This window comes from Phyllostomus hastatus, unplaced genomic scaffold, assembly GCF_019186645.2.
Source record: "Phyllostomus hastatus isolate PE091 unplaced genomic scaffold, TTU_PhHast_1.1 phas_scaffold_55, whole genome shotgun sequence".
Taxonomy (NCBI): domain Eukaryota; kingdom Metazoa; phylum Chordata; class Mammalia; order Chiroptera; family Phyllostomidae; genus Phyllostomus; species Phyllostomus hastatus.
The window spans coordinates 1,029,223-1,047,176 of NW_025334035.1; the positions used below are offsets into that span (position 1 = coordinate 1,029,223).

General features: G+C 52.1%; 1 protein-coding gene across 1 annotated transcript in view; it reads left to right on the top strand.

Moving 5' to 3' along the window:
• Positions 1–1,238: 1,238 nt before the first annotated feature.
• The window catches only part of SPNS3 (sphingolipid transporter 3 (putative)), a 41,515-nt gene continuing 24,799 nt past the window's right edge, over positions 1,239–17,954 (top strand). The window contains exons 1-8 of the mRNA XM_045824498.1: positions 1,239–1,449; positions 4,857–4,922; positions 9,340–9,476; positions 10,130–10,281; positions 10,992–11,058; positions 11,750–11,898; positions 12,763–12,915; positions 17,332–17,521. Coding sequence (XP_045680454.1) covers positions 1,239–1,449; positions 4,857–4,922; positions 9,340–9,476; positions 10,130–10,281; positions 10,992–11,058; positions 11,750–11,898; positions 12,763–12,915; positions 17,332–17,521 — 1,125 coding nt within the window. The remainder of the gene's footprint in view (positions 1,450–4,856; positions 4,923–9,339; positions 9,477–10,129; positions 10,282–10,991; positions 11,059–11,749; positions 11,899–12,762; positions 12,916–17,331; positions 17,522–17,954) is intronic.

The following is a 17,954-nucleotide window of genomic DNA, read 5'->3' on the forward strand; positions in this document are numbered from 1 at the left end:
TGAAAGACAGATAAAGAGCTTCCCGGACAAGAAAAGAACTAAAGGAGTTCATCACCACCAAAGCAGTATTATAAGAAATGTTAAAGAGCCTTCTTTAAGATAAAGAAAAAGAAAAACGATAAAAATATGAATAATAAAATAGCAATAATGGCACATCTATCAACAATTACTTTAAATGCAAATGGATTAAATGCTTCAATCGAAAGAGACAGGTGGCTGAAGGGATAAGAGAACAAGACTTTTATGTGTGTCTACAAGAGACACACTTCAGATCGAAAGACACACAGACTGAAAGCAGAGGGATAGAAGAAGATACTTTTTTTAAAGATGGAAACAAACAAATAAAAAAGCTGGGGGAATACTTGTACAACACAAAAGTAGATTTAAAAAATGTTTATTGACTTTTAGAGAGAAAGAGAAATATTGATTTGTTGTCTCATTTATTTATGCATTTATTTTTTCATCTTGTATGTGCCATGGCTGGGGAATTGAACCCACACATTTTGTGTATTGGGATGACACTCTAACCAACTGAGTTACTCGGCCAGGGCCAGACAAAATAGACTTTAAAACAAGAGCTATAACAAGAGACAAGGAAGGACCCAGAAATTCCACCACTGGGCATTTATCTGATAAAAGCTGAAACATTAATTCAAAAAGACACATTCATCCATTCACTGCAACAGTATTTACAGTAGCCAAGATATGGAAACAACCTAAGTGTCCATCGATAGGTGAGTGGATAAAGAAGTGGTCTTACAGTCCTGCCAGTGCTACCCTCTTGGCCAACACCCAGCCTTTCTGATTTGACCCAGGTTCAAGTCCCTCATTCACATCTCTTTGGTGGGCAGCCAGACCCTCCCATAGTGATCAGCCCTCTAGGAAACTCATCTCATTGCCTGTCCTGTGAAGCTTCTCTTCCTCACTGCAGCCACTGCAGCCTCTGCAGCCCCTGACTAGATTGAGGGGGCCATACTGTTCGGTCACCCAGGATGGGGCATGAGGGCAAGAGCCCTCTTCCCCTCGAGCAAGCCCCGGAGGCTGGGGATGGTGAAATCTCACCATTGAAGCTGTGGTGGGCTCAGCAGGAACCTGTGATAAGATGCTTAGCAGTTAGGGTAGCCGCTTTCAGATTGGGAAGCTGGGAGACCACAGGAAGTGACTCAATACAGAACTGATGCATCTTGGCCCCTGCGTGCCTCCTGGGACAGAAGCTTTGGGCCGGCAAGGTGCGGGGCATGTCTGGGGAGTGCCAGGAGCCTGGGCCACAGGGGCCTCAAGGCGGGTTCCCAGGGTCAGGTGGGCACTCTGGGGCCTTGGGCTCAGGTCAGTGTCCCCATCCAACCATGCCTGTCCCCTGGAGCCTGCCCCGCTGGAGAGCTTATGTGGCTGCAGGGGTGCTCTGCTACACCAACCTCCTGAACTACATGAACTGGTTCATCATCGCAGGTGAGGAAGGGGACAGACATCCTGGGCAGCCCCTACCCATCCACCCACTGGCTGCCCTGCCACCATGGTGGCCTTCTGTCCAGCAAGCTTTCTTCTTGTGGAGCATATCCCTGCTGTCCTGCCAATCTCACTTCCCAGTCCAGCCCAAATTAGGAGTGTGAACATAGGTGTGGTGCATGGTGATAGGGGGGTGGATGAGGATGACAAGGGGAACTGAGCCTTCAGGCAAAGATCTGGAGGCTCTGGGTGGAATGCCAGGGTGAGGCTGTGGAGGACAGGGCAGCCTGGCCCAGCTCCCAAGCAAGAAACAGTTTGCTGGGTATTTGTGGGATAGCAGGCTGCGTGCAAACCTTGCACATTCTGCCTTTCTTCCTGTAGGCCCCAGGGCTCAGTCTCCTCTGTCACTCACTCATTCACTTTTCACTTATTCATTCATTCATTCATTCATTCATTCATTCATTCATTCAGGATTCAACATTTCCTCTATCACTAATTCATTCAAGATCAACTGAGCACTAACTATAGGCAGGGCCTTCTGGGTGGACCTTGTGGACACAGGGGAGGGGAAGTCCATCTGGTAGTTTCTGAACTCAGGAATGACCATTTCACAGGGAGGAGGGAGAAGAAGCTCATTAGCAAGATTCCTGCAAGGCAGGGAGATGCAGCCAGATGAGGGAGGTACCAGCTGGTCTGGGGAGCTCAGAGGTGGCACCTGTAGTTGCTGGGCATCCCTGAGACCAGGATACTGAGTCATCAGTTACCAGCGCAGCACACTGGAGAGTGGCTGTGGAATGAATGGGAATCAGGGCTTGCAGACAGCCCCAGACCCAGCATCTGCCTTTGATGAGCTCAGTGGGACACAGAACACGTGAACAAGTAGCTCTAAGACAGGGAGAGTGGGGTGAGAGTCAGCTGAGCAGCCCGGGATCAATGACTGAGGGTTCTGGTAGAATCACAGGGGAGGGAGTATTTGATTTGGGCCTTTGAAGGCTGTGAAAATTGGCAAGGTGGGGAAGGGGTGAGGCAAGATCATTCAGACAGAGGGGTCAGCATGCGCCAGGGCACACAGAGCCAAAGGCTATGCTCTGATGAAGTATGGTGAGAGGGGAGAAAGCAGGAAATTTTTCTAAAAGGGGGTTTTGGGCCAGATCATAGGGGGTTTTTTGGTGCCAGACTAAAAGCCTGGCCTTTCTGCTGAAACAATGGAACAGGCCAGGAAAATGGGGAGGTGGGAAGATGTTTTTAAGTGGGGGGTCTATAATCGCATTTGAGGTATATGATGGAAGCATAGTGAAACAGGAGGTCAATACAGAGGCAGCTGCAGTGGGCCAGGCCAAAGCTGAGGAGACCTGAATCGGAGTGTGGGAAGGGTATATGAAGAGCAGGGGATGGGCAGGGCACAGGTGACAGCAGGGTGATTGTGGGTGTAGAGCTCTTTGAGCCCCACAGGCTCAGGTCCCTGCTCTCACCACCACTTGTCCTGAGAAGCCTTTGGCTGAACCGTCAGGCCCTGAGCTCTGCCTGCATGAGGCCCCTTCCGTGTTGGGACTTCCCCTGGCTGTGAGAGAAGCAAGGCCATTATTGGGATGAAGGAGAAGTGAAACCAAAGAGAGTGTGTAGGGACAGTTGGGGGACTGCAGGCAAGTCTCCCGGTGACTGGGGTTCTCCTGTGGGAAGCTGGAGTGACAGCTTACAGGTAAAGAATGAGGCTGCGCCCAAGCCCCCAGAGCACCCCAGACCTGGGGGCAGACTGGGTGCGGGGGTAGGTCCCCATCCCAAACGTGGAAGATGAGTGTGGTTAGAGAGAATTTTCATCTAGCTATTTATTTTGCTTATCTGCTTGTCTGTTTTTTCTCTTTAACGAATATGTCTTATTCATGTAATTAAACATATTAAAAGGGAAAGAAAGGACATGTACATTGGTATGCCTAGATACTGTGGCAACTGGGCCCAAATTAAACATCTGAACAAAAATCTTACTTTGTTTCTCTGATTCTTTGTTTTTTTCCTCACCTGCTGACAGGTCTTGGAGGTGTGGATGAGGGAGGGGGTTTTATCCCTCTCCCCCAACCCCGTGGGCAATTCTGCAGGGCCCCACTGGGGCACTTCTGCCCTTCTGCAACACTGGGCAGGAAGGCAGACTACCTCTGGCTGGGATTCTGGTCTCAGCTCCTCCATTTCCAGCTGTGCAGCCATGGCTGGCTGGAGCCTCTGTCTCCTCATCTGTGTCATAGAGACAATGACAGCCCCCACCTCTGAGGGAAACTGCAGTGTCAGCTCAGGGTCTGGCCCTCGGGCATCTCATAATTCAATGAGAGTAATGATTGTCCTTCATCATGGCAGGGCCAGAGCCTCACAGCTCAGATAAGCAGGTGCCTAGGATCTGATTAACTTTTTCTAAAATACACTAAAGGGCTGAGGGGATTTCAGGGAGCAGGACCTGGCTTTGGAAGGCCTGATTCTTCTCTGTTTTAGGCTGAGCACGCACTGCACCGGCCCATGGCCTAGTGAGGTCTTAGAAGGGCTTCAGAGACCTGGCTAGTGGAGAGCAAGCACTTACCACCTTCAGGGAGTCAAGGTCAAGGTCAGGCCTAAATAGAACCTATCTCTGAAGCTTTCATGTGCACTCTCACGTCTGTGCTCATGCCCCCAGAAGAACATGTGGGGCCATGTGTGCAGGTCAAGGCACACATGTCTTTGTATGTACATGCTCATGCATGTATATGATGTCTATGAGCATCTGGAGTTTGTACACTAGCAGGGCTGCTGTGTAGCACAATCCCAGGGACTTCCATTTACACTGTAGTCTAATCGAATGGCTGTGCATTGTGCAGCAACAGGGAGCTGCCAGTCACTCTGACTAGGATGTGAATGGCAGTCCTGCATACATGCATTTGCATGCATGACTTTGGGTGTGTCTTTATATGTACATTTCAGTGTATATGTGTATGTATGTGTGTCTGGCTATGTGTGTGTGTGTGTGTGTGTGTGTGTATGTGTGAGGCTGGGCTTACACATCTGTGAGTGCAGGCTCCTGTGTGTATGTATATCTAAGCCTCTATGAGTGTATATTCCTGGGCATTCCTGTTTGTATGTATGTATGTGGATCAGCATGTCTGTGTCTGCATGACTATGTCATTTCCTGGGAGTGAATGTCATGCGTGAATGTGTGTGTACAAGTCAGGGCCTTTGGGATGCATGTTTCTGTATGTGTTTGATGTACACACATCTCTCTATGTGCCTGTGATTTGTGTGCATGTGTAGGAGCAGGGGAAAGATCAGTGGGCTCGGGTGCCATGCCTGTCCTGTGCTGTGCAGCTGTGGTCCTGTCCCAAATGTAGTGGTGGTGGCTTTAGAGGCCCAGTGGGCTACTTCCTGTTTCCTGAGTGCTATCTGTCTGTCCACAGGAGTGCTGTTGGATGTACAGAAGTTTTTTCACATCAGTGACAGCAGTGTTGGTTTGCTTCAGACGGGTAAGGAGTGAGCCCTGGCCCTGGAGCTGGGGTCCTGGCCTCACGCTGGGCTGGGGTCTTCTGGCAGGTCCTGTTCTGTGCCCAGCTACAGCTGCTGGGGAACAGGAGCCAGGCTGAGCCGCCCTAAGTCCCCCAGCAGAGGAAGGGGCACTGCACACAGTGGCGGCAGGTATGAGGAGAGTCCAGGTAACAGGAGATCGCATGGGCTGAGACCTCATGCTTGAACAGCCCCTTCAGGTCTAAGTGTAGGTGCTGCCCAAAGAGCAGGAGGAGCTGGGGCTGGGAAGGGCTCCTGCAGTTCTGACCACGGCTGTGGAGTTGGCCACTCACTCCTTCCTGTTGTTCAGCTCCTCTGGGTACCGGAGACTGGCAGGGGTTGAGAAATCCTGACACTTGCTTTCCTCTCGTGGACCTGAAAAATCTGACCGCCAGGTCACACAGACAGACCGAGACCCCCCCTACCCCCCGACGTGGGCTCAGAGGGGGTCTGGGCTCACATGCACCTTCAGTCCAGCTTTGGGGAGCAGCTATACTTCCTGTTCAAGGAGGGGGCAGTGGGTCCATGAACGCCTGGATGGTGACACATGTATTCACCCCCTGTATGTGTGCACACACTGTAATAACATAGATACATGTATGTGAACACACCTGGCCGGTCACAAGCACATGCATGGTTCCTCTTCCTAATAGTCCACTATCTCAACCTTTAGAACAAGGCTCTCAAACTGGGGTACGAGGACCCCTGGGGAGACATGAGAACTTTCCAGGAGCTGCAGCCCTGGGTGTAGAAACCTCCAGGGTGCCAGACAGAGGGGCTTGGCTTCAGCTGGGGAGGATGGGGAGCAAAGCAGACAGTCAGTAGAAACCCATTGGGGATGTTTTCTCCAGGCCGCAAACCCATGGCAAGACGCCAAGCCTTATCTAGCTGTCTTGCCGGTGTGTGACAGTCTGCTATTTATCTATGATTTAAAATTCAGAAGTGAGAAGGTTGTCTCCGGGACAGGTGTCAGCACAGTTATTTCAATAAAAAATGAAGCCAACATTTTAACATCTTTCTTACAGACAACCAGTCTGATTTGTCTGATTGATTTGACAAATAAGGACTGTTTTCTTTTAAATCCTCACCCGAGGACGTTTATTGGTTTGAGGGGTGGGGAGAGAGATGTGAGAGAGAAACACTGATCAGTGCCTTCCCTACTTGCTCTGATTGGAGATCAAACCCACAACCTAGGTATGTGCTCTGACCGGAACTCGAACCCACAACATTTTCTTGGTGTATGAGATGATGCTCAACCAACTGAGCCACCTGGTCAGGGCAGGACTGGTTTTGTTCATTAGACTCTATGGCTGGCATTCCCCGTAAATTGAATGAACTTGATCTGTAGCCTCAAGGATCTGGATGAAAATATAGTTTAAAAAATACGATAATGCTGGAAATCACATCTGTAACTGTTTAAACTGATGATGAAAATATTTTAAATGTCAGCAGAAAACATGTGAAGGAGTGCATAGTTCTATAAACTTCTTTAACAGGCACCAAGCGAAAGAGTTAGCAGAGCCCTGCTTTAGACCACGGGTCTTCCCGTTGCTCCTGTCTCAGGCTGGCCGGGGCTGATCTCCCTTCATAGGTAAATCTATGAGCTTCCTTCGTAGCTAAAGAGAGACCATCTCAGCTCAATGCCTTCAAACTTCTAGATGAAACAGATAATGATAGTTGAGTCAACATTTTCCTTTCCCAGTTCTTACTATGGTGAATAGGATTATTACTACAAGGCTGCTGATCAGTGAGATACCATGGAGGGAGAGAGGGGTGTGTGTGTGTGTGTGTGTGTGTGTGTAAGAGAGACAGACAGAAAGAGAGAGAGAGAGAGAAAGAAAGAAGGAAAGAAAGAAAGAAAGGAAGAAAGGAAAAAAGAAAATGTGGATGTGGATATGTGAGTGTGTGTGTTTGGGAGTGAATGATGGGAAGGGTTATTTCTGTAGGAACTGTCCCAAAAGTCATATGGAAAGGTCAGTGGGCTGGAGTCCTGATGACCAGGCTTGTCTCGGTGACCTAAGGTGAGTATTTTTACCTTTCTAAGACTTCCAAGCAATGGCCCAAAGACCCACCCTGCTCTGTGTCCACAGGGCTGCTGTATGAACTAAGTAGGGGGTCAGGTTACAAGAATGGGGTAGAGGGATGTGTGAAAGAGTGGTCAGACCCCCTCCCTCCCAACTGGGACTGAGAAACTGTTGCAGTTGGTTAATTGATTAATAATATTAAAACAAACTCTGATGTGGCCCTTACCATGTGCCAAGTACTATTTTAAGTGCTTTATAATATTAACTCATTTAATCTTCCCAACACTCCCATGAGGCAGGTATTATTATAGGCCTATTTTACAAATGCCAAATCTGAGGCACAGAGCAGCTGTGGGGCTTGCTGAAGGTCACACAGCTGGTGAGTGACGAAGCTGGGATTCAACTCCAGGCAGCTGCCTGTACAGTCCTTCTCTCCTGGTGCCCCTGAATCTCTCTCTCCTGCCTTGTCACAGAAAGTATTTGAATGTGGAGATGCTAGAAGGGAAAGAAGGAGTGCCTGTCTTCCCCTGAGGGGCAGGTCTCTCGTCTCAGGGCAACTGCACAGCTAAGGTGATCGTGTCCTGTTGAGGATCCCTGCCCCAGATCTCATAAAAGTATTAGATTTGGTGAAATGTTTTTTACAACCTTTGGGTAAAAAAGATAGGCATTAACAAGACCCGAAACAACCTCCCTAGAGGAAGATAATAAATTTGACTACATCAAAGCTGAACTCTTCTGTATCGTGGTGATTGAAACTGTAAGTGCAATAATTAATAACAGGTAACATTTATTAGGCATTTATATGCCTAATTTATATAAAGCCAGCCACTGCCTTTTATATGCTTTATTTTATTTAATCTTATGAGGCAAGTACTCTTACTATTTCATTGTGTAGTTAATGAAAGTCGTACAGGAGAGTTAAGGAATTTGCCCAAGGTCACACAGCTAGGAAGCCGTAGCGTCAGGATGTGAGCCCAGGTAGTTCAGTCTCACAACTTGCATTTTAAATCCTTAAAACAAGTGTGAAGGACTGGAGAAACTATTTCCAAACAACAAAAGGCCCAAGAGAAAAATGGGCAGAGGGTGCTCAGCTTCACCAGGAATAGGGTGCAGGTAAAAACATCAGCGAGACGCCATTTGTTTTCCAACCATTAGATGAACAAAAATAAAGGGATTGATCCTATCAAGTGTCACAAGGGTGCTGGCATAGGCTTCCACGCAAGTGTAGATCGATACAGCTTTTTATGGAGGCCTATTTTGGCAGTAGCTATTAAAATTATAAATGTCATTGACACCAAAGACCATTCTCTGTGGAGTATTAAGTCGAACCACATTAAATTCTCGTTTTGTAGGTCAAAACTGCCCTAATTTCCTCAATTGCAAGTGGCTCCACCCAATACTGGAGGAGTGGGAGGGACTGGAACCTCAGCTGAGAGGAGTCTGGATACTCTTTGGGCTTAGGAAATGTCAATCATATGTGCTCAATGAATGGAGACCCAAGTGGTGGGCGGGGCCCTCCAAAGCCTAAGGCCCTTGGATGGTGGGAGCAGGTGGGGAGGGTCCAGACTTTCCTCTCACTGCCTGCGGACTCTCGGAGGCCTGGGACACGTCCTCCCGGGAGGGCGGAGGCGATTTATTTAAGGAACAGAAGAGGTGAGGGTACACATCCATGAACCGTGGCAGTTTCTTTGTCTTCACAGAATAGCCTACGTATTCATTAATCCAGCCGCCAGTTCTTAAGGATTTACTTTAAAAAATGGTATGCATACAACTGACAGTGTCAGGGGAATATTCTACCTACTTAGGAAAACCAGCACGTTTCCAGCTCCCATGAATCACTGTGCTCATTCTAAACGGTGCTCATCTGCCTTTCCAAGAGGGCCCAAGCAGACCACCCGTCCCTTCTGCCACCCTCCACCCTCAGGAGGGGTGTGATAGCAAAATCAGACCAGCCCCAGCATCAGGCTCACAGAGGGCAGGAGTTCTGATAAAGCCAGGGCTCTGGTGTGCCCTGACCACTGGCTACTCCATGCCTGGCTCCACGGCCACTTCTGTCTCACCTTTACGCTGCCTCCGAGGGCATATAGGAGTGGGCATGGGGGTTGTTGACTTCACCTGTGCTGGGTGATGATCAGGGAGGTGGAGCTAGTAGCCCACTGCTGCACAGCCCAGCCCAGCCCCCTGACTTTAGGCAATGGGTTATGTGCTAGGGGAGGATTGGGGGGTTCACCTTATTTTTTCCTCTTTTTGGCCTCAATCCACTCACTGCTAAGGTGCCCTTCTGTGGGCCCATGGGGACCATCTGCCCACCTAACATTGGGGGAGATGCAGGCTGCCCCTTGCCTGTCTCCTCCAGTCTTCACTGTCTGCCTGCTGCTGTCTGCACCCGTGTTTGGCTACCTGGGCGACCGACACAGCCGCAAAGCCACACTGAGCTTTGGGATCCTCCTCTGGTCAGGAGCGGGCCTCTCCAGCTCCTTCATCTCCCCCCGGGTAGGTGCCCTCACCCCTGCGCAGGCCCTAGGGAACTTTGTCCTGCTGGCTCCATGGCAGCCGGGTGGGGCTGCCTCTGTTCCCATCAAGGCGCCAGGCTTGCTGGGGATTGCCTTCCAGGCTGAGAGAGGAGCCCATTAGGCTTGATTGATTGATTGACCGATTGATTTGAGAGAGAGAAAAACATTAATATGTTGCTCCACTAACTCATGCATTCATTGGTTGACTCTTGCATGTGCTCTGATGGGGATGGAACCTGCAACTGTATTGGGACAATGGTCCAACCAAATGACGACCCGGCCAGGGCCAGCCCGTTAGGCTTTCTTAACAGGAGCCTTCCTCTCTTGCACCTCTCGCTGCTGCTGGTGGCTTCATTTCCGCCCACTGCCCTGGCGGTGGGGGAGGGGTAACAGCTGCGGTATGGGGGAACTGGCCTGGTTAGCAAAGGCGATGCTCTGGAGAAGGGCTCCTCCAGCCTGGGGGCGCCCGCAGCAGCTTCAGGCACCAGCAGGGGGCACCCGTGTGATTTCGGGGAACCAGGGCTGGGATGATAGCGAGGTGCCTGTATCTGGAACCCCTCTGACAAATCCTTGAGTCCTTTGCCCGTGGGTGACTTCTGGAACTCACCCTGTTCTTGTACCTGCCTGCCCCAGTATTCCTGGCTCTTCTTCCTGTCCCGGGGAGTCGTGGGCACTGGCACCGCCAGCTACTCCACCATCGCGCCCACCATCCTGGGCGACCTCTTCGTGAGAGACCAGCGGACCCGGGTACTGGCCATCTTCTACATCTTTATTCCTGTTGGAAGGTTGGTATCACCCTGGGCCCACTTCCCGCGGCTGGTAAACCAAGGCCCAAAAGAGTCGGAACAGGAGCTGGGCTGGGGAAGACACATCAGACCAGGAGGGCTGGCATTTCCATCCCAACCGTACCCCTTCCTCACCAGGTCACTTACCCTTTCTGCACCTCAGTTCCTCGTCTGTAAATGAGGACAGTAACACTGGTGGGCTGTGACGAGGATTAGAGAGAATAAAGGTGCTCTCTACGTGCTAGTACACTTGGGGGGGGGGCAGTGAGAAGGAGCGTCCTGGCAGTCTGCCTGTTGAGGGGGGGTGGTGGACTCTGGAAGATGGGGCAGGGAAGCACATTAGGGCCAGGCAGTGCACCCCACAGAGGGGTAGGACAGAGTGGGATTTACAGCGAGGTCCCTGAGCTCTGACCCTGGTTTCCTGAAATCTCTGACTCAGGCAGGGCTGAGCCTCAGGTGAGGGAGGGAGTCCTCATATAGGGAGTCGGGGGACAGTGGCACAGGGATGGGCTAGGAGCCAGAGGTCACCGGTGACTTGACCAAGGGCAGTGGACATCTGGGCTTCACGTGGCTCACTCTTTCCAGTGAAAGGGCTGTGATCCGCAGACAGCCAGCTGCCTGCGTTGGGGGCACCTTGGCTCAGGCCAGCCTGGGGGCCCTGGGCTGCCGCTCTGCCCTCACTGCCTGTCCCCTTTACCCCTCTGTTGCAGTGGCCTGGGCTATGTGCTGGGGTCAGCCGTGAAGGCGCTGACTGGGAGCTGGCATTGGGCCCTCCGCGTGAGTCCAGCTTCCTTTTCTTCCTCCTGCTTTGCCCCTGGGCCGACAGGGACTTTCCAGCCTCCAGTGGCCTTAGCCACTTGGCATGTTACCCGGCGCCATGGGAGGCAGTCAGACGTCAGCAGCTTCAGACATTTGGGACCTCACGTGGGACGTGGGTATGGAAGTTGTGGCCCTGGGTTCAAATCCTGGCTGCTCAGTTTACTAACTGGGTGACTTGAAGCAGTCGCCTCCCTCTTAGGAGCCTCACTTTGCCGACTTGTAAAATGAGGGAGTAAATGTTGCCTTAGGGACTCTTGAGGATTAATGAGACAAGAGACAGAAAGATACTAGGGCAGATACTGTGGCAGATGGAGGGAAAGGGGGCAGTTATGGCGACTGCAGGTACTCCAGTGCTCAGCTGTGTCAGGCTCAGTGCTCAGATAGAGTAGTGTCTGTACTGGACAGACAGCTACTTAATCAACTCTCAGGGAGACACTGCTCCCCAGAGAGGCTGTGCTGTCAGAGGTGATGGGATGAGAGACAGTGCTATGTTAGGTTCTGTGTAACCAGCACCCAGGACACCACTTGTTTGCCTCCCACCCAGGGCACAGAGCACCTCAAGGGCCTGGACCACAGAGTTCAGTCACCCTAGGATCTCTGGGCTACAGGGGCACGTGGCACTGAATTCCCTGGGTCCTCCTGTCCCTAGATCATGCCCTGCCTGGAAGCTGTGGCCTTGGTTCTGCTTATCGCGCTGGTTCCAGACCCGCCCCGGGGAGCTGCTGAGAAGCAGAGGCAGGTGGCTCCAGGGGCCCTGAGGAGCAGCTGGTGGGCAGATGTCAAATACCTGTGGAGAAAGTGAGTGTTCCTGCTCCTTCCTGCCTGTCACCCAAAACTCCACTGTCTGCCCCGGCATCCCTGGCCTCCTGCTTTCTGCCTCTAGGGAGACCCCTGTGACCAGAGGCCCCTGTGACCTTCCATCGTTCACAGCCCTCTTCCTCCTCTGAGCTCCCACTCACCAACTGAGCTGGTCTCTCACTCAGGCCCCCTTCCCCCAGCCACATGACAGCAGCACAGGGCTGGAAGGAAGGCAGGGAGAAGGGAGGGAGGCAGCGTGAACTCCAGCTTTGGCTCTGCCACTGCCTTATCCCTAAGTGACCTGAGACTTGGAGCCTTACTTCCCTCATTTATTCAATGGACAGAATCTTCCAGCCGTGCCTGCTTCTCAGGGCTGCTGGGAGGATGCCGGGAGGATGCCTCTCTGAGCCTCATGGGAGTGCATCTATCCTCTGTTCCAGGCCTGGTCGGGGAGGCGGACAGGAGTCAACTGCACTCCCAGGCCTCATGATTTACCAAAATGTGGAGCATGAGCAGCACCCAACTCTGTCTGTTCCAGAGCCATGAGGCTGGTGGGGGGCAGCCAGAGGAAGGCAGGGCAGCAGGTTCAACCTCCTGGAGACTGTGATGGTCTATGTGGGCCTTTCAGGATGGGAGAGCTGGTCCTGCAGAGAGGAGGGAGGAAGGCAAAACATGAGTAAAGGGGTGGAGATGGGGTGTGCAGGGCTCTCAGGGAATGTTGGGGCAGATGTGGAGCCTAGAGCCCACCTGGATGCCCAGATGACCTCAGTGCCCAGGAGATGGGAGAAGGGGTGCGCAGAGGAGTGGACATCCCCTGTGGCCCCAGCCCTCTCCCATCCTCAGCCAGGGTGCTTTCTTTTGCAGCTGGAGTTTTGTGTGGTCCACCCTTGGAGTGACAGCCATGGCCTTTGTGACTGGAGCCCTGGGCTTCTGGGCCCCCAAGTTTTTGTTCGAGGCTCGTGTGGTACATGGGCTGCAATCTCCTTGCTTCAAGGAGCCATGTGACAGCAAGGACAGGTGAGGGTCCTCTGGGAACCCTGGGCATCTGCTCAGGTTAGGGCAGCTCTCAATGGGGAAGTCTTAGGAGGTTCTGAGTGCCAAAACTCAATCTGTCTGGGCACACAGTGCTCTGTGAAGAGACCGCAGAGCTGGAGAGCTGGCTGGCAGGCAGTAGGCCACTTCTGCCTCTGGCTGAGCCCCTGCTGCGCTGGGTGTCCAGAGGCAGCTCCCCTGTCCTCCCTGGGCCCCTGTCCCTATATCCCCACTCTTGGGTGGCTGTGGAGGTCCAGAGGGCACTTGGGGTGGGGGCAAGAATGAGGGGACTCAAGCAACCTTCCTTCGAAGGGACCCATAGTGTGAGGCCATCCCATTTTGCAGATGGCACACCGAGGCCCTGGAGGCCTCATTACTATTCGGGCTTAGGGACTTCACCTGCGCCAGTTGAGGCACTGCAAGTCCGGGAAAGCTGCTGTGCTCAGGGAATGCTTGTCCCACGGCCCGCCCTCCCCACCCCGTTCTCCAGGGACTCAGTGACCTCCTGAATGCCAGGGTACATCTCAATCCTCTTTGACTTGCTCTCTTCTCCTTCTTGAAACCCTTAATCCTTGTTCCCTCCTCCTCTCCAGCGGATGCTTCTCAGACCCTTGTGGTGCCCTCCTTCTCCCTGCCCTGAGGGCTCCTCATGCTCTCTGAGGCCTCAGTGACACCAGTCCTCTGCCCGGAAGCACGTCTACCTCCCTCTCCCCAGCCTCCTCCTCATGCCCAGGTACCAAGAGGGAGAGCTTCATGTGGTCTCCGGGATGTCCCGTGCCCTCTCCCTTGTTTGTGCCTTTGCCCAAGCCATGCCCTCTGCTCATAGCACCCCTCCCTTTTCTCACCGTCACTTCCTAAGCTCCAGCTGTAGTTCAGGCCCCAACCTATGCATTCTACATGAAGAAAACCCTACAAGGATTAACCATATTATTCCCGTATTACACAGGAGGAGATGGAGGATCAGAGAGGTTAAGTGACTTGTCCATGGTCATGCAGAGAACAAGTAGTAGAGTTAAGATTCAAACCCATCTTACTCCAAAGTTCGTACTTCTAAGCACATCCTATTGCCTCTGGCGACTGCCTGTTGCTGTGAATTGACATGAACATCTCTCCACTTCGCTGGGAGCAGTTTCCTGGCACACACACCATGGGTGCTCCAGGAGAGCATCCAGTGAGTGAATGAACGGGTGCATCAGATGAGGCTGCGAGTCTGCCTTGGTGCCCCAGCTAGATTGTTATCTCCCTGGAGGCAAAGACAGTCCGGAAAGCCCCCAGCAGCTTGAAAAATCGGGGGTGGGGAGGTGGTGGGGGGAGAATAAGGCTCAATTCTACCTCAGGCATTAACTGGCTGTGTGTTCCCTGGGCAACTCTCTTCCCCTTTTCTCAGCTTCATTCGGCTTCCTAACTCATCTCCTTCATAGAACCCATGTGAGAAACTGACACGGGAGTTTGTGTTACTGTCCTAGGGCTGATGCAATGGATTGCCACACTCCGTAGCTTAAAAGAACAGAAATGTATTTTCTCATAGTTCTGGAGGTCAGAAGTTCAAAATGATTTCCCTGGGCCAAAATCAAGTTCAGCAGGGCCACACTCCCTCTGGAGGTTCTATGGGAGAAAGAGGCAACTTTTCTTGCCTCTTCCAACTTCTGGTGGCTGCAGGCATTGCCTGTGGCTGCATCTCTCCAGGTTCTACATCCACAGACACACAGCTCCTTCTCTTCTGTCTCAGCTCTTCCTGTGCTTCCTTCTTACAAGGACACTTGTGGTTGTGTTCAGGGCCCACTAAACAAGGAAAGGTAATCTCTCCATCTCAAGATCCTTAGTGTAATGTAATTTTGTCATATGAGGTAACATCACAGGTTCCAGAGAATAGGATGAAGATACCTTAGGGGCCATTACTTAGCCTACTGCAGAATGGACAGAAGGTCCTTGTGTTGAGGTTCTGCACAGACTTTAGCTATTGATGCACCCTCTGTGGTTAGTATAAGCCTTCAGGTGAGGGTGTGGTGAGGGCAGGAAGCCATAGGACACAGGATTCTAGCTTGGCCAGAGGGAAAACTTCCAACACTCAGAGCTGGCCAAATGGAAGGGGTCACATGGGGGTAGTGAGCTTCCTGCCACTAGGGGTATGTAAGTGGAAGCTGTACAGCTGCTTGCCAAGATCATTGTGCAGAGAATCAACATAGAACTTGCAGGCCTTTAAGGATCCCCACTCTTGGCTCTAAGAGTCTGACACTGGGAAGGCGCTGTGGAGGTAGAGGGGCTTGGTAGCTGGGTGTGTCCTCTGGCCACATCTTCTGCTCAGGGCTGTTGGGGGAGGGGTCTCCCCTGTCCACACTGCCTGTCTGGTAATCAACCCTAAGTCTCACAAAGGTCTCATGAATCTGCCAAGTGTGGCTCAGACCAAGGGCTCAGAAGCAGATATTACTCACCCAGGATTCTGGGTCACTTGACTGGGCTGAGCTGGAGCCTTGCACAGCTTGGAAGGGTGGGAGGATTCAGTGAGCACCTTTAAACTGCCTAAATACCCACATGTTTCAGTAGGCAGAGGGCCAGCAGACCCTGGCCCTGCCCATGGGGGCTGTGCGCCCTCAGGCCAGTTCCTGCCCTCTCTGGGCTCTAATACTCTCTCCTATAAACCAATGAGGTGGGGCAGAGAAGCAAACCCACTGGTACTCAGCCTGTGGAATGGACATTTTACAGACATTGTTTAAAGGAGAGGTGTTTTTTTGTGACACTCAATTTGTCAGTGACCATAGTGTTGTATCTGTCATGTGCTTATACCCTGGTGGGAGCCTCCATGGAGGTAATAGCAGGGCACCTGGCCATCCTATGTACTTTTGGAAATGTTTGGGTCTGGGAGGGGATACTGGCCAGGTAGAGAAGGTGGTGGTGGGGAGTGGTACTTGAAGCCAAGAGAAGGGGGTGGACCAAGGCAGGGAAGCTAGAAAGCATAGGGTGAGCTTAGAGAATTCCCAGTCATTCATGCAGAGGGAGGGATGGAGAAGAGAGGGGAGGTTACATGGCTCTGCAGGGGCCAGTCTGCAGTGCTGGCCATGAGCATGCCCTGAGGACAACGGGGAGCCACCAGGACTGGAAAGGGCCTGGTTACAGTTGCGTTTTCAAGAGTGCACGTCGGTCAGTCTCAGTACCCTTTTGAGATCCGTTAATAGGAGGCTTGGCAGAGTAGGATAGACTAGGAGACAAAGACATAATTTAAATCCTGTCTCTGTCACGTATGAGCAGGGTAATCTTGACCTTAACCTTTCTCAGCCTAACCTTCCTCATCTGCCCACCTTGGAATTCTGGGAGGGCTCAATGAGTTCATTTGCTCAACATGTATCTCTTGCGGTCCAGGCTCTATGCTCCCAGCACAGATTCCAGACAGCCGGTCTCTGTTCTCCAGTAACTCACAGGTAGTAAGTAATCACCTTGATGATAGAGACACAGAAGCTGCTATAGGAACTGAAGGGCATGAGGAATTGGCAAAGGGCCAGGGGAAGGCATCTCCAAAAAGGAGACCATTGTGATGGGTCTAGAAGGACGAGTAAGAGTTCAGTAGGTGGGAAGAGTAGTGAAGGGCACCAAGATGGAGGAATAAAAGTGTAAAGTGGGCCCAATAACTAGTTTGGAGGCAGAGGAGGATGGAGCTGGAGGCTGGGGTTGAGGTCAGCCAGGGTCAGATCTGAAGGGCCATGTATGCCACGGGCTGGCACCAAATCTGGCCGATGTTTGAGAGCTGGTGGAGAATTTCAGCCTGGGGCTAGCAGGGGGACTGTCAGCTCTATGTTCTAGAAAGCACCCTCTGGGGACCGTACAGAAGTTGTTCTGGAAGGACAGGTTTCCACAGGGGAAGCGTAAGAACTGAGGAAGGTCCAGGAGTCTGTGGGGGAGGTAGTGACATCAGCAGGGGGCTGCGTGAGAGGTGTTCAGGGACAGAGAGTGGCAGGCGGGATTCAAGGAGGGAGGGTGTGTGGAATGCCTAGACAAGAGCTGAGCGTGTCAGAGGAGCTCAGTAAATAAATGTTCCCTTGCCTCCATTCCCATTAGCATTGGGGGCCAGAATATTAGGAGAGTGGGGTCAGACTGGGAGCAAGGGATTGAGATTTCTGAGGGGGATAGTTTTGTGTGGTAAGAGGTTGGAGGCTCCTGGAGCTGGGGGAGGCTGGGAACTGGGCTGCTGAGCAGATCACCACCTGGCCAGTGGGATCCCCAGGATGAGGCAGGGAAGGGGATGGAGGAGGGAGAGCACCAGGTTCCCTGATCAGGCTCCCAAGGAGGCAGGGGAAGGGGCCCACAGCCCCATTTTATTTGGGTACTAGATCATACACAGGGGCAGGTGGCTGGATCCCTCTCCTGATCCCACCCACTGACCAACCCCTCTGGGCCCTTTCCCATTAGCCTGATTTTTGGGGCACTGACTGTCGTGACTGGCATCGTTGGGGTTGTCCTGGGAGCAGAGGCTTCAAGGAGGTACAAGAAAGTCCACCCGCGGGCCGAGCCTCTCATCTGTGCCTCCAGTCTGCTTGCTGCAGCGCCCTGTCTCTACCTGGCTCTCACCCTGGCTCCGACCACTCTTCTGGCTTCCTATGTAAGTGAGGGCCGCATCGGAGGTGGGGTGGGATGCAGTGGGTAGGGCACTCCTGCCTCAGGTAGGCTTGCACTGTGCCAGGTCTCTACGTACATCATGTGTATCAGTCCTTTCAGGTAGAGCTTGCTATCCCCATTTCACAGATGAGTAAATTGAGGCCTACCAAGAATTACACAGCTAGGAGAGGGAAGAACTGGGATTTGAGCCTAAGCTTTTCTGACTCAAAAGTGTATCCTGTGAGCCCCTGGTTGATTGGAGATAATGAGACTCAGTTATTCCCAGGACATGAAGAAATAGGGTGAGCCTTTCCAGGTTACAGGTGAGGAAAGTGAGGCCCAGCTTGGTTCTAGCCAGTGCAGACACTGCTTTAAAGGTGCCATGTCTTCCAGATCCATGTCCCATACATCTCTTCATGCACATCACACTCTGACTG